The sequence below is a fragment of the Meriones unguiculatus genome, chromosome 4, assembly GCF_030254825.1.
Source record: "Meriones unguiculatus strain TT.TT164.6M chromosome 4, Bangor_MerUng_6.1, whole genome shotgun sequence".
Classification (NCBI taxonomy): Eukaryota; Metazoa; Chordata; class Mammalia; order Rodentia; family Muridae; genus Meriones; species Meriones unguiculatus.
This window is the reverse complement of record NC_083352.1, coordinates 101,674,365-101,688,544: the sequence shown is the minus strand read 5'-3', so window position 1 is coordinate 101,688,544 and position 14,180 is coordinate 101,674,365. Positions and strand designations below refer to the sequence as shown.

General features: G+C 52.3%; 1 protein-coding gene across 1 annotated transcript in view; it reads left to right on the top strand.

Moving 5' to 3' along the window:
* Window positions 1-14,180, top strand: part of Col20a1 (collagen type XX alpha 1 chain) — a 37,801-nt gene that overhangs the window by 10,567 nt on the left and 13,054 nt on the right. The window contains exons 3-20 of the mRNA XM_021647886.2: window positions 1,076-1,219; window positions 1,483-1,638; window positions 2,859-3,017; window positions 3,518-3,637; window positions 4,101-4,265; window positions 4,851-5,003; window positions 5,225-5,394; window positions 5,818-5,947; window positions 7,080-7,225; window positions 7,312-7,435; window positions 7,790-7,926; window positions 8,457-8,586; window positions 8,820-8,962; window positions 9,119-9,251; window positions 9,635-9,783; window positions 9,960-10,089; window positions 11,157-11,195; window positions 12,353-12,491. Coding sequence (XP_021503561.2) covers window positions 1,076-1,219; window positions 1,483-1,638; window positions 2,859-3,017; window positions 3,518-3,637; window positions 4,101-4,265; window positions 4,851-5,003; window positions 5,225-5,394; window positions 5,818-5,947; window positions 7,080-7,225; window positions 7,312-7,435; window positions 7,790-7,926; window positions 8,457-8,586; window positions 8,820-8,962; window positions 9,119-9,251; window positions 9,635-9,783; window positions 9,960-10,089; window positions 11,157-11,195; window positions 12,353-12,491 — 2,467 coding nt within the window. The remainder of the gene's footprint in view (window positions 1-1,075; window positions 1,220-1,482; window positions 1,639-2,858; window positions 3,018-3,517; window positions 3,638-4,100; window positions 4,266-4,850; window positions 5,004-5,224; window positions 5,395-5,817; window positions 5,948-7,079; window positions 7,226-7,311; window positions 7,436-7,789; window positions 7,927-8,456; window positions 8,587-8,819; window positions 8,963-9,118; window positions 9,252-9,634; window positions 9,784-9,959; window positions 10,090-11,156; window positions 11,196-12,352; window positions 12,492-14,180) is intronic.

Below are 14,180 nucleotides of genomic sequence, written 5' to 3'. Positions count from 1 at the left end.
CCAGGTAGGAAGTTCTTTTATTCCCCATTGTTAGAGACACGGAAGCTTTGTGAGTATGTCTGTAAGTCTAGGCATCTTTTGAGACTCCACTGCAAGGACATTTGGCTGCACCCTGCCTGCCCCTAGATAGAACAGGGTCCCTTTGGAATTATGTGATTTTTGTTTTGTTTTATTTTGAGACAGGGTTTCATTGTATAGCCATGGCCAGCCTGGAAGTTGCTATGTTGATAAGACTAGTCTTGAACTCACAGAAATCTGCCTGCCTCTGCCTCTGCCTCTGCCTCTGCCTCTGCCTCTGCCTCTACCTCTGCCTGAGCCTCTCAAGTGATTGAACTAAAAGAGAGTACCACTAGACCTAGCTATGATTGGTTTTTAATACCGGAATCCATCCCTATCTTTAGATGACAGCATTCCAAAGAAGGAACAGTAGATGCTCTCCCACAAGGCAGGTTCTTTTGCAGAACTTCTTTCCTTTTCCCATCCCTTACTCTCCTATCTGACCCTCATCCCATTCTCTTCCCTGACTTCAAGAGGGATTAGTCTCGATGATTTCTTATACTGTGTATGTAATCCGTGCACACATGTGCACACATATGTACATACATACTATATATACACTCAAGGCACCTAATGCACGTACCCATATGCACATACATTCATGTACACGTATACCCATATAGCACACATGCATGAAGGACACATAACTCATATGTACCCACACACATTTGTGTACCTACATGCATGCAGAGCACACATGTGGTGCACACACTCACCTATCCACATGAACATGCATACATGAATACCACCTTAAGATACACGCACAGGACATACATTCATGCTTTCCATATGTATATGTGTATAGGTATATATGTATGGAAACACACACAGCACACATCTACAAACATTCACCCACATCCACATGCACACACGCATGCCCCACATAGTACATCTGCAGATGTACATGCACAAACATGTACAGCACACACACGTTAGCATGCACGCACACCAACCCACATATGTGCACTCACATGTATAGAAAAGTTGGCAACCTCAACAACTCTCCACACCCACCTAGGGGACTTGGAGCAGGAGCTGATACTGACCACCAAGACCCCCAAGGCCACGGTGGGTGGCCTGAGCCCTTCCAAGGGCTATACCTTGCAGATCTTCGAGCTCACTGACTCTGGGCCTGTCCTACTGGCACGAAGGGAGTTTGTGAGTAAGTCCTCCTATACCCAGACAGGGGTGGATGTGGGTGGAAGGTCTCCGGGTTGAGAGTCTGTGGCCTGGGCTTGCGGCCTGAAGCTCTTTGCCTGTGAAGTGCTTGGGTCCTGTCCCTGACATTGCCACTCACCTCCTGTGAGGTGGGCAGGTCTACGGATTGGCCTTCCAGGAAGCACACACACTCCCAAGCCCCAAGCCCCTGCTCCCGCTCAGAGTTGGCATCCTCACAGTCCCCTTCTCCCCTTTCCCTCTCCGCAGTTGAGGATCTGAAGAGCCATTCCTTGGGCAGAGGCAACCGGAGGCTGGTGGTACCCACCCTGGAGCCTACCTCCTTCCCTCTGGTAGTCCCAGACCCCGAGAAAACATCTGCTCCCAGCATCACTTCCACCTCAAGCAGGGACCTGCCCGTTCTTGGTGGGTCAGAGTAGAGTGAGAGTAAATCCTGGGGGAGGGGAGAGCCCTCTGAAGCTTCTTGCATCCTTGTCATGTGGCCAGAAGTTCTTGTTTGTATTTGACCACATGTTCTAGCTTTAATTCAGGCTTACCCATCATGTTCCTGGACTTACTAATCTCATTTACGGGGGCCAGGTGGTCTTTGCTCTAGAGCCCTAGCTTAGATCTGAGAGGTAGCAGCTGTGACCCCTCACCCTGCCTCCAGGAGTGGCCAGTAAGGATCTGAGGAAACTCAAGCAGGGCCTTGGAGTACAAGATCCTACTCAGCCAACCACAGACCTGGAGAGGAAGAGCCATACTGTAGTCTCGGTGGGAAAGCAAGAGAAGCTAGGTAAGCTCTGTACTGTGGGGCCGGGTGGAGGGAGGCTCTCTCTTCACCTGTCTGCCACTGTATCAGGAAGACGCTTCCTTCTACATCAGAGACCGAACTTCTGTCCTCAGACTAGGGTGTTACTCCTTCATGTCCAGTCCCTGTTCCCTGTCATGTTGCTATGGATAGACTCTTCTAGTACAACATTACCCACCACTGAGGTCCTTACAGGCAGGCCTGCACCTCCCTTTAGAACAGAGGATCAGAAGCCACAGAGAAATTACCTGGCTGTGTTCAGAAATCTCTTGAGGCCTACCCTGGTGTCATCTTTGTCAAATTATGGAGGGCCTTACATAGGGGCACTTTATCTACAAAGAACTCTAGGGTGATGGAAGAGTCTGAGACCAAAAAAGTAGTCTCTGGTTGCTACCAGATAGGTAGGGCTCTACCTGATATTCCTCCCAATTTGCCCAGGTTGGACTGTCTGTGGGTCTGACACTCTCTGGCCACCTACAGGCATCTAGGCCTGGAAATGTAGGTACTGAAGCCTTCTCAGCCCAGGAACTAAATTGCCAGGTCAAGACATAGTGCTGCCAGGGCCTTAGAAAGCAGAAGTGACTCCTAGACCTGAGACTGTGATCAGTCTGCTTTGAGGGGATTTAGAGGAGCTGAAAACCCCAAACTAGGATGCACGAGGACTTTTCTAAGTCTGGTGGGACACAAAGTCCTTGGAAACCCTGACACCCCACCCCCACCCCAAGATCCCAGGGAAGGATATTTTGAGGGCTGCAGTCAGGTCTCTAATACCTCGGGTATCCTGGGGGAGGTCTATGGCCTCCCCCAGTACCTCACCCCTTATTGCCTGCCTCAGCTGACCCTCAGTTCCACTGTACCCCTCCAACACCTGCTGATATAATCTTCCTGGTGGATGGGTCCTGGAGCATCGGCCACAGACACTTCCAGCAGGTCAAAGACTTCCTGGCCAGCATCATCACACCCTTTGAAATAGGACCTGATAAAGTCCAAGTAGGTGGGTACCACCTCCTTTGCTCTGCTCTTGAGGGAGATTGGACTTCTTAAGTCCTCAGCAGCAGAAAGGTGGTAGTTGCTCTCAGAAAAGGATAAGGAATGCTACGGCCTCCCAAGGTCCATCAACCTGTCTGACAGAAGCCCACTTGATCTGGGTCAGCTCCTGGGACTGGCTCACTTTCCCTGTGAACCAGTGTTGTTGTTATGGTCTGCAAGAATGGCTGGCTCCCAGTCAGAGCCTCTGATGATAGCACTTGGAGAGACCTTGGGCCCAGAAAGTATGTCTTTTCCTGAGAGTGGGACTCCCAAGGGCTGTACCCAGAGCAGGCAAGTCTGTGGATCTGGTTTTCAAGACTGAGCCCTGGCACTGAGGACGCACTAGTGCAGCACTTGCCTAACATTCTTGCTCCACCCCCGGTGATGCAAAGCTCGGAGAACTACCCCTCCCCCCAACAAACAAACAAACAAACCCTCAGCCCGACAACCAGAGCCCATCCCCAGGTCTGACTCAGTACAGTGGAGATCCCCAGACCGAGTGGGACCTGAACTCCTTCCACACCAAGGAGCAAGTGCTGGCAGCAGTACACAGCCTACGCTACAAGGGAGGAAACACGTTCACAGGTACGTCCTTGGCCTTGAGGTTTGGCTGTTCTGAAGCTTCTTGCTAACCTCCCTTTACAACCCTCCCATCCCTAAAAATTCGTGTGATGGGTGGGTGAGCCCACTTCACACTTCACAAAATCTGCCATTACCACACACCCCACCCTTTGGCAAAAGTGTGGAACTTTGGGCACCTTGTTGAGAGCGAGGGTCTGTGCTGACCATAGGCAGCTTCTGTGTGGCCCCACTCAGCTGCACTGTTAGCCTTCCAGGTGGCTTAGAAGGCATAGCCATGGCCTTGCTGAGCCATGGGTACCCATCACAGGAGGAGCTCTCCCTGATCCCAAGTGCTTTTAGCCAGGCAAGGCAGGACAGACAAGACATGTGAGGAGAGAGCCCAGGCATCAAGCGCCGGGATCAGCTATGGTTGAGGGGGTACCTGAGGAGGAGATACCACTATCATTTTGTCCCTTATGTTCCTAAGGCCTCGCCCTAACCCATGTGCTGGGGCAGAATCTGAAGCCAGCAGCAGGTGTGCGTCCAGAGGCTGCCAAGGTGTTGATTCTGGTGACAGATGGCAAGTCTCAGGATGATGTGCATACAGCTGCCCGCATCCTTAAGGATCAGGACATTGATGTCTTTGCCGTGGGTGAGCCTGGGTAGTGCCTGGGCCCTGGGCTGGAATGTTCATGGCTGGGGTGGGCTCCGGGTCACAGACACGTGCACTCTGGCTTTACCATCTCTGCTGGAGAATTGGGTGCCTGCAGCTTCCACCCATGGACCCCAGAGGGTGAGTCCTGCTCCATAGAGGTGCACGGCTACACCATGCAGCACCATCCGCCCCTTCCCCCCTTGCTGTGACACTCCCAACTCCCTGTCACCATCCAACCCACACTGCAAACAGCCCTCAAATGGGTCCGTTGCCTGGCAGCTGTCCTTGTGCCTGACAATCCTTCCCCGTCTGCTTATACAGCAAAACTTGCTCCAGGTGCTCTCTGGAGTGCTAACCACACTCCCTGCACTGTTTGATGGGAAGGAAATGTCACCTGTGGCACCGGCATGCACATAGCCTGGCCTGCCCCCCAGAGCTCCCAGAGCTAAGCACACTGGCTTCCCCTGGTCTAGTCCTGTGTTCCATCGAGACCCCATGGGATCTAGGACATAGGGCTTCAGTTTGTGCCCTTGAAAGTCTCAGAGCGGCCCGTTCCTGTTGCCACACACTTCCCCAAAGCAGGCGTGAAGAATGCCGATGAGTCTGAACTGAAGCTCCTGGCATCACAGCCACTGGACATCACTGTCCACAATGTGCTGGACTTCCCTCAGCTAGCCACCTTAGCTGCCCTGCTCAGCCGCCTCATCTGCCAAAAAATCCAGGGCAGGAGCCCAGGTAAGGACACAGCACCACAGTGACTGAGGGACAGGAGGGCTGAAGCTACATCGAGCCAATTTCATGGCCCATGAGGTTGAGTAGCCTAAACCAGGGGCTTTTCTGTCCTTGGATATGTTGGGTGTGGGTATAGAGAGATCTCCCTGTATCTCCTTACATGGTCACCAGGGGGAGGGGTAAATAGATGTGCTTGCTTGATCCCTAACTACCTTTCCTCATAGTCAAACCAGCAGCAGCTACTCCAGTCCTGGAGCCCCTCCCCATGCCTACTAGACTGATTCTGACCCACATCACCTCGTCCAGTGTCCACCTGTCTTGGACTCCGGCCTTATACCCACCCCTCAAGTATCTAATTGTATGGCAGCCTTCTAGGGGTGGTGCCGCCCAGGAGGTAAGAGGGGGTCCCCTGGTTCAACCTCTGCTAAGACCATCCTTGGGAGTTGGGGTAGCTGACAGGACTCTACCAGCATGGTTCAGGTGAGTGCTTCTGAGCTGTGGATGAGCAGTAGAATGAAGGCCTACAGATGATTAAGTCCACCTGAGGGAGGGGAGCCAAGGAGGGTGGGGTCGGGAGTGGGTGGCTACACACAGATGCTCCTCATCAGACAGAGTCAGAGCGGGGAGTGCTGGGCAGTGACTGCAGACACCAGATATGATTTTGATGACACATTGATAGATAAATGGATAGTTTCACAGTCTCACCTATCTCCATGGTGACTGGTGCTGCTCTGCTCCGTGTGGGGACCCAATCTCTCAGGATGACAGTATCATGTCTCCCAAGTCTACACCCTGTTGATGGGGTTTTTCTGCCCAGATGGTGGTGGAGGGGCCTGTCTCATCCATGGAGCTTCGAAACCTGACCTCCAACACAGAATACTTGGTCTCTGTGCTTCCTGTCTATGAGAGTGGGCTTGGCAAGAGCCTGCAAGGCCGGGCAACCACAGGTAGAGGGGTAACCTTTGTCGAGTCCTACCCCTTAGGGATGTTACTAGCAGGGCATGACCATGGGTAACTATGGGTCTGAAGTGTTTCCACAAGCCAAAGGAGGCTTGAGGTCAAGCCTCTCTTGCCCTGGTGTCCTCTTTTGAACACCATGGTGTCACATCATGGCTCATCATTACTGCTGCTTATGATGTCCTAAGGCTCCCATCCTGACTGGCAACAGTACATGGTTGAGGCTGCTGGCTCTCAGCTCCTGCTGGAACTGCAATGATTCCTGGTTAACAGCTCCACTGAGATAGAACTCATGTGTCCACACTCACCCACTTGCAGGGGACAATGGGTGGCTGTTAGTCTATTCAGGACTTAGCACACACTTTTAATCACAGCCCTATGGGGGCAGGTGGATCTCTACGAGTTCAAGGCCAGCTTGGTCTACACAGTGAGCTCCAGAACAGCCAGGGTTACATAGAGAAGCCCTGTCTCAAAAGACAGAAACATAAACCGGGTATGATGGCACATGCCTATAATCCCAGCACTCAGGGAGGCAGAGGCAAATGGATCACTGTGAGTTGAAGGCCAGCCTGGTCTAGAAATTGAGTCCAGGACAGCCAAAGCTGCACAGAGAAACCCTGTCTTGAAAAACCAACGAGAGAGAAAGAGGGAGGGAGGAAAGGAGAGAGACAGGAGAGAGAGAAAAAAACAAACAAAAAAGAACAGTATATTAAGGGCTATTTACACCAAGGCCATCATTCCCAAAAGGAAACTGCACACTTCATTGACACCTCAGGTCCCTCTTCCAGCCCTTGCAACTGTCTGCCTCTAGATTTTTGTGTGAGGCTCTTTCAACCCACAGGCTACATCCCTCACCACATTTGTAGCAAATTGCCTTAGGCCAACAGGGTGATCTGGCTCCCCGAGAACTGTGAGCTGAAAAGCACAGCCCACTGACATTTGGGACATGTGACTTAGCATCCTGTGCTCTGACTGGGGTTGCCTACCTGGCTGTGCCCCATCTGTGTAACCCCACCTGCTCAAAGTCTTCTCGCTGGAAATAGGGCTCCTTTGTCCGTGTCTATGCGTTCTGCGTGTGCCGTAACTCCCCTGAGATTCCCCTGATGGTCATCCCCTCCTCAGCACCCCTGCCTCCTCCTGAGGCACTGACTCTAGCTGCAGTGGCACCCAGAACACTACGCCTCACCTGGCAGCCCTCTGCAGGGGCCACTCAGTACCTGGTGCGGTACTCACTGGCTGCCTCCGCTGGGGAGGAGCGAAAGAGAGAGGTAAGAGGTGAGGAAAGGGAGGCTGGGCTGGGGCAGGTTGTGGGGCTCAGTGCTGAGAGCAGACTTTGTCACCATGTTCCTCACAGGTACTTGTGGGACAGCCTGAAGTACTGCTGGATGGCCTGGAGCCCGGCCAGGACTACGAGGTTTCAGTGCAGGGCCTTTGGGGAGCAGAGGCCAGTGAGGCCCGGAGCATCCGCGCCAGGACCTGTGAGTGTCCGTCTGTTCCCATAGCACAGTGGTTCTCAACCTTCCAAATGCTGCGGCCCTTTAACACAGCCTCTCATGTTGTGTGACCCCAACCACGGAATTATTTTTGTTTCTACTTCATAACTGTAATTTTGCTACTGTTATGAATAGTAATGTAAATGCCTGTGTTTTCAGTTGGTTTTAGGCGACCCCTGTGAAAAGAGTCACCCTGCTCTGTTCTTTAACTTTCTCCAGGGTAGGAGACCACAGATAACTCTCAACGACCCATGTACCCCTCAGGCCCAGTGCTTCCTGCCCTTTTCCTAGTCTCAAGGGTAGGGATGCCAGCTCCTGAGACCTCACTGTGCTCTGCAGCTGTCCTGGGACCCCCAAGGCACCTGAGTTTCTCAGATGTGAACTACAACTCAACCCGTGTGTCTTGGGAAGCCCAGAGGCCTGTGCGCTTGGTCAAGGTCAGCTATGTCTCTGGTGATGGCAGCCACTCTGGGCAGGTAAGAGCAGGGGCCCAAAAGTTTCAAGAGCTCCTGGGGGACAAAGAATTCTAGATAGATCCAGCATTCACATAGGCACGGGGAGACTAGTCTCCTTAGGCTCTCGCTCCACATCATCTTCCTCCCTCTTGCTCACACCTTAAGTCTGTATCTGTTTAGCCTTCTTATACATAGCCTTTGGGATGGTACAAGGGACACAGTGTCGATAGTGTCCCAGTCCTCTAGAAGCTGTGTCTGGTGGGAATTGGAGGGAGACCTAAAGCAAAGAAACATACACATCCATGTGCACACATACATGCACAGTGATGTCATGCTAAGACTGCAGCCACACCTGATTTAGAAGCGGAATGGTTGTGGGGTGAAAATGTGAGTTGGGGAAAGGAGTCCCCATTCATGGGCCATTCTGGGGATCCACGGCTGATGGCGTTTTTCCTACTTTGGGAGTCACAGGCTAGCCCTGGCTATAGGTCTTGAACCTGGGCCTCCACCCTGGTAGGTGCCTGACGGGTCTGCCTGTATACCTCCCACAGGTTCAGGTTCCTGGGAATGCCACCTCAGCCACCCTGGGCCCACTTTCTTCCTCTACCATGTACAATGTCCGAGTCTCCTGTTTTTACTTTGGGGGTGGTTCCTCCATGCTGACTGGCCATGTGACCACAAGTGAGTCGGTGAAGTCAAGTTTGGGGTGGAGCTGGACTGTATCTTACCGAAGGGCCTGTGTTGGGTGTCTGTTCTGGATGTGCTAGGCCAGGTGGGGACAAGTGTCTGGACAGATAGGATAAAAGGTCTGCAGAGAGACAAGAGCAAGGACATTCCTCCTATGGCTGACCCTTGTCTGAAAGCAATAGCTTAGGTCAGTGCTCTATACTCCATTTATACAACCCACCTTCCAGAGAAAGCTCCTAGCCCTAGCCAGCTGTCTGTGATGGAGCTCCCAGGAGATGCAGTAAAGCTGTCATGGTTGGCCACTGACTTGTCTGGTGTACTTGTGTATCAGATCAAGTGGATACCCTTGGGAGAGGGGAAGGCCCATGAGGTAAGGAGACGGGGGCAGATGACCTTTCAGAGAAGTTCTTATGGCCACAGATCCTTTCCCATCCCAGTCCTGTATCTTGGGAATAGCCTGTGAGTCTACCTCTTGAGGTAAGGTTTCCTATGATCCAGGTGGACCCCTGGACTCTTCTTTCTCTAGATCTCTGTACCAGGGACCCTTGGTGCAGCCATCTTGCCTGGCCTGATGAGGCATGTGGAATATGAAATCACCATCCTTGCCTACTACAGGGACGGCACTCGCAGCGACCCTGTGTCTCTCCGCTACATCCCCTGTAGGTGGCCTATCCTCCGTTCAGATGGTCTTGGGGCAGGAGGAACACAGAGGGGGTCCACATTCTCCTGGATCCACATACCCAGGACCTCGTACTCTCAGACCCACTGGCAAGCAGGCCCCCTGAGTCTCCGAGACTCTGGGCTGGACCACTGTATCTGGGCCCACAGTGGGTACAGGTTCTTGGGGTGGCTGAGGTCCAAAATCTCCAGCATGGGTGACATAGCCTCTATGCAACACCTTCTAGGAGTATTGGGGAAACTCAGCAGGGGCATTGTTTAGGGTTGGGCAAGGCAGGGCATAAAACATGATGCAGGATTTCTGGCTGTGGGCCCCTCCATTCTGGAGAGCCTTGAATTCCACATTGCCTGTGCCACTGAATAGCTGCAGCAAGCAGAAGCCCCCCGTCCAGCCTGGTCTTGTTCTCGAAGACCCCCAACAGCCTGCAGGTCAGCTGGACACCACCAAGTGGTCATGTTCTCCATTACCGGCTCAACTATGCACTGGCCTCAGGCTCTGGACCAGAGAAATCGGTGAGTCCATAAAGGGCTCAGAGCCACTCAGGGACTTAGGTACTGATTGTATATATCTGTTGAGCAGCAGCTTCTTTAAGGAGGGGAAGATGGGCAGAGGGAATACAGCCTTGAAAGGAGAAGGCAATCTAAGAGGAGAGGCTCAAGGCCAGCCACCACCACCCCCCCTTCCCCAGATCTCTGTACCAGGCACCAGGAGCCATGTTGTACTCCCTGATCTGATGTCTGCCACCAAGTACAGAGTCCTGGTCTCAGCTGTCTATGGAGCAGGCGAGAGTGTAGCCGTGTCTGGCACATACCGCACAGGTTAGTAGGCACCAATGCTGCAGCTCCTTCTAAGCCCCAAGCTCAAGCCAAGCCATACTCAAGGTCCAGCTAAATTCTAGATCTAGTCAGACTTCAGACCTGGTCAGACTCCAGAGTAGGCCAGATACTAGACCCAGTGAGACTTCATAACCAATGAGACCCCAGAATCAGTGAAACTCCAGAGTCAGTGAGGCCCCAGAACCAGTGAGACTCCAGAGCCAGTGAGACCTCAGAGCCAGTGAGACCTGATAACCAATGAGACCCCAGAAGCCAGTGAAACCTCACAGCCAATGAGGCCCAGAGCCAGTGAGACCCCAGACCCAACACAGACTGTGGAGAGGCCATGGGGAGCAGAGTGCCCAAAGCAAATAAAGCAGACTGGATCAGAGTGACTGGGAAATGGCTAGAGGAAATGGAAGGTTCTGCCCACAAGAGACCTGCCCTTGATGCCACAGGACATGAGCAGGTCTCTAGCAGCCTGGTATCCTCCAACCCACAAGGCCAGGCTCAGCAGCAAACAACCACCCAAGGGCCACAGCTACCTTCAGAGGCCAGGAATCCTACTACCTCAGCTATGGTGCCCCCTCTGGGCTCATCCCATTACAACCCAAATGCCAACGCCGGTTAGCTCCTCGTTGCTCATGGATGACCACTGTGTGGGAGCCCTGACTATGACTTCATCTGCCCCATGTTTGGGTACAGGGTCAGCCTGTATCTCTGCCCCTACACCTGTGCTGTCCGCTGCATCCTGCCATCTCCCTGACCCTACCGTCTGCTGTCTGGGGTTCATTTGGGGCCCATAGTATTTTTAGGCAGAGTCCGCAGTGGAACCTTGGTTTTGGCCCAGGGTGCACAGGGTAGGGAGGGGCACCTTCTCACTCAGGGAGATCCCAGGATGGCAGTGAGGAACGGAGACTGCAGGGTTGGTGTAACTAAAGGGAGGCAGGTAGGGCATATGCCTACTTGAACATAGGTCCACCTGAGGCCTGACATTGCCCACCAAGTGCTCCTTCTGGTAGTTGGGCTAGCTTTTGATGTGACTCACCGGACCCTTCTTGTCTTCTCAGCAGCCTGCCCAGCCCTGCACCCGGACAGTCCCCTCTCAGGTAGGTCCTGGATATTTGTGTCAGCTTGCTTTGCTTTTCTTGACTCATCCAAGGTTGGGACTGAGCATCCATGATCCTGAATCAGCTACAGGGTGCTGGTCAAGGCCTGTTTCTTCTCAGGTGGCCCGCAAGGCTGGCAGGGAAGTATTCCTGCTTCACAGTGGGGAACTGAGAGGTTCCAAAGTTAGCATCAGCATGTGCAGGGCAGAGGCAGAACTGGCTAGGTACACTCAGGCCCTAGGTGACTCCCTGTTACCAGGCATCTGGGGTAAGTCATGCAAAGCCTCAGAGTCCTCCTAAGTACTATGCGAGAGGGTAGCGAACAGATGCTCAGCATGAGGCACCGCCAGCAAGGGAGGGTCTTAAAAGTACAGGGTAGGCAGATAGGCTCTGTAGTATGAAGGGCTTATCTCACCTGCATCCCAATAAGAGAGCCCTGCCTGGGGCTGCCACTGCCCCGAAGCTGGCAGGGATTGGTAGACACAGCTGCTTCCTTGAAATAGGGGAGCCTCTGTACCTGGTGGCACATGGTTAAACACCAGATACATACGTGACTTCACTCTCTTATTTGTGCCAACTAATGCTGTAAAGGGAGTTTGCACTTGGGGGGGGCACCATGACACTGATCACCCCAGTGACTCATATACTAGCCTCAGCCTATCGCTGGGGTCAGGACCATAGAACTCTCAGGTTACAAAGAACAAAGGGGTCTGCTTGAGGCTCCCTTGCTGGCTAGAGGGGAGCTCAGCAAGGTCTTCCTTAAAGAGAAAAAACATGAAGCTTGTTGGGGCAGAGTGTGGTAGGTGTGTGAGGTGGGTGTCACGGGTTCCACTGCGCCTTTCCAAGCTACAGCATTTGGGGGAGCAATTTCCCCAGTGTCAGAACTGGAATTGAGGAAGGGGGACAGTGTGGCCTGGGATAGATATTAGCCTGGTTAGAAAGTGGCTAGATTCTTCTTTGGAGGGCAAGGTACTGCTGGGCCCATGGCCACCTTCAGGACCCTGTTCCAGTCTCTCACTGTTCTGGTAACCGAACCTAGGCCACCCTCTCAGGCCCTTTCTTCTACACCTTGCCACCCCTCTCCAAGTGGAATCTTTGCCCCACCCCTCCCTCCCTCTTCACTGATTGTCCCTGGCCATCCTTCCCTGTTCCACCAGGGTTTGACCTGATGGCGGCCTTTGGCCTCGTAGCGAAGGAGTACGCCTCTATTCGAGGGGTAGCCATGGAGGCCTCAGCCTTGGGGACGGCCCCGACCTTCACTCTCTTCAAGGACGCTCAACTGATGCGGCGGGCCAGGTGCGAGGGGCCAAGGGAAGTGGGAGTACAAGAACGGGCCAGGTAAAATTGGGTGGGAAGAGTTGGTATGGGGAGTGCCACGTGTTTTGCGGCTCTGTCATGACCCCGGCCCAGGACTGACTAGCTTCTGATACCATGTCAGCAGACTGGCTTCAGCCCCAGGTACTCCAGAAATTCTCACTGGACAAATGAATAAAATCTTGAGTGTGGGATTAGGCCCCACGCCCAGCATGACTAGAAGCCATGAATGGGTCTTTTCCCTACATGGCCCAGAGATGATTCACATTCACAAAACTCTGCAAATAAGTTATGGCATCGTTCCCTCTCAATGGTTGTGTATCTGCTCTGTATCCTAACTGGCGAATCTACGGTTTCACAAACCATCCTAGGTTTGTAAAAAGTCAGGACTCTCCAAGAAGCCGTGAGAAGGCTCGTGAGGCCCCTGGCATCTAGTCAGCACCAATCCATGCTTACCTCCTGCTTGAACTTTGGTGCAGTATGACTCACATCCTGAAAGAACTGAGGCCTGGGCATGTAGCAAAAATAAAAACATGTTTCACAGAGGTAAAAGCTCTGACCTTCACACTACTGCCACATGCTCCTATGAGTAAGAAAGGAGGCAACCCATGGGCTCCCACAGCAACTTGGGGCCCGGGTGCAGGCAGCAAGCTGGAGATCTTGTCTCTGTTCATGTTCCTCCATGAGAACAGCTAGAAGCTTTGGGCAGAAGCCTCTGGTCAAGCAGGAAAGAGGCTTGGGGCTGCCCTTCCTATCTACTCGGCTGAGGCCCACACAGGCTTACCATCTTTTTCTATAGATGTGTTAGTTAATGGCTAGCTAAGGGTAAATATAGCTACCCCTTCAACATTTATTATTTTACTACTGTAAAACCAGAGTCTTTTCCTCGAACTTTATGACGCGCTTGGCCGGTGACTATCTGCACCTGTCCTCTGTATTCCCACACTCCGGTTCTTTATGTTCTTCCTCCCATGAAGTTTATAGCATCTCAATAGCTTGTCCCATTCATTATCCCTGCTGTTCCTGAGGTGTATACATAGCACTCTGTCCTCAGAGCTTGGCTCCATCTCTCACTCAAAACTTAATGGGCGCGTTGGTTGACTCCATCTCTTGGCTCTGGTGAATAGTACAGTGACCACAAAATCCAATTTCATGTCCTTTGTACGGAGGAATGGACTTGCCAGATCATCTGGTAGTTCTTATTTTTTTATTTTTATTTTTTGAGAATCCTCCGTTCTGTTTTCTATAGTGGTTATACTAATTTACACTCCCAATGCTGCAAGGCTCTTATCTGCATGATCTACTTGTACATTTTCTTGTGAGAATTATCCTTTGAGGCAGGCATGGCCATGGCTACATGTACTTTGTGCTTGGCCTTGCCATCAAATGTCCCTGGTCCTCATGGGATGCTTGGCATATTTTGCTGTCCCCATCCTTTTTTTTTTTTTTATTTTGTTTTTGTTTTTGTTTTTGTTTTCTGAGACAGTGTTTTTTTCTGTATGGTGCTGGCTGTCCAGAAACTCACTTTGTAGATCAGGCTGGCTTTGAACTCAGAGATTCACCTGCCTCTACTTCTCCAGTGCTGGGATTAAATGCCTGTGTCACCACACCTGGCCCTGCAGCCCCTCATCTTAATGTCTGCCTCCTGATTTCCCTCACCATCCTCTTTTT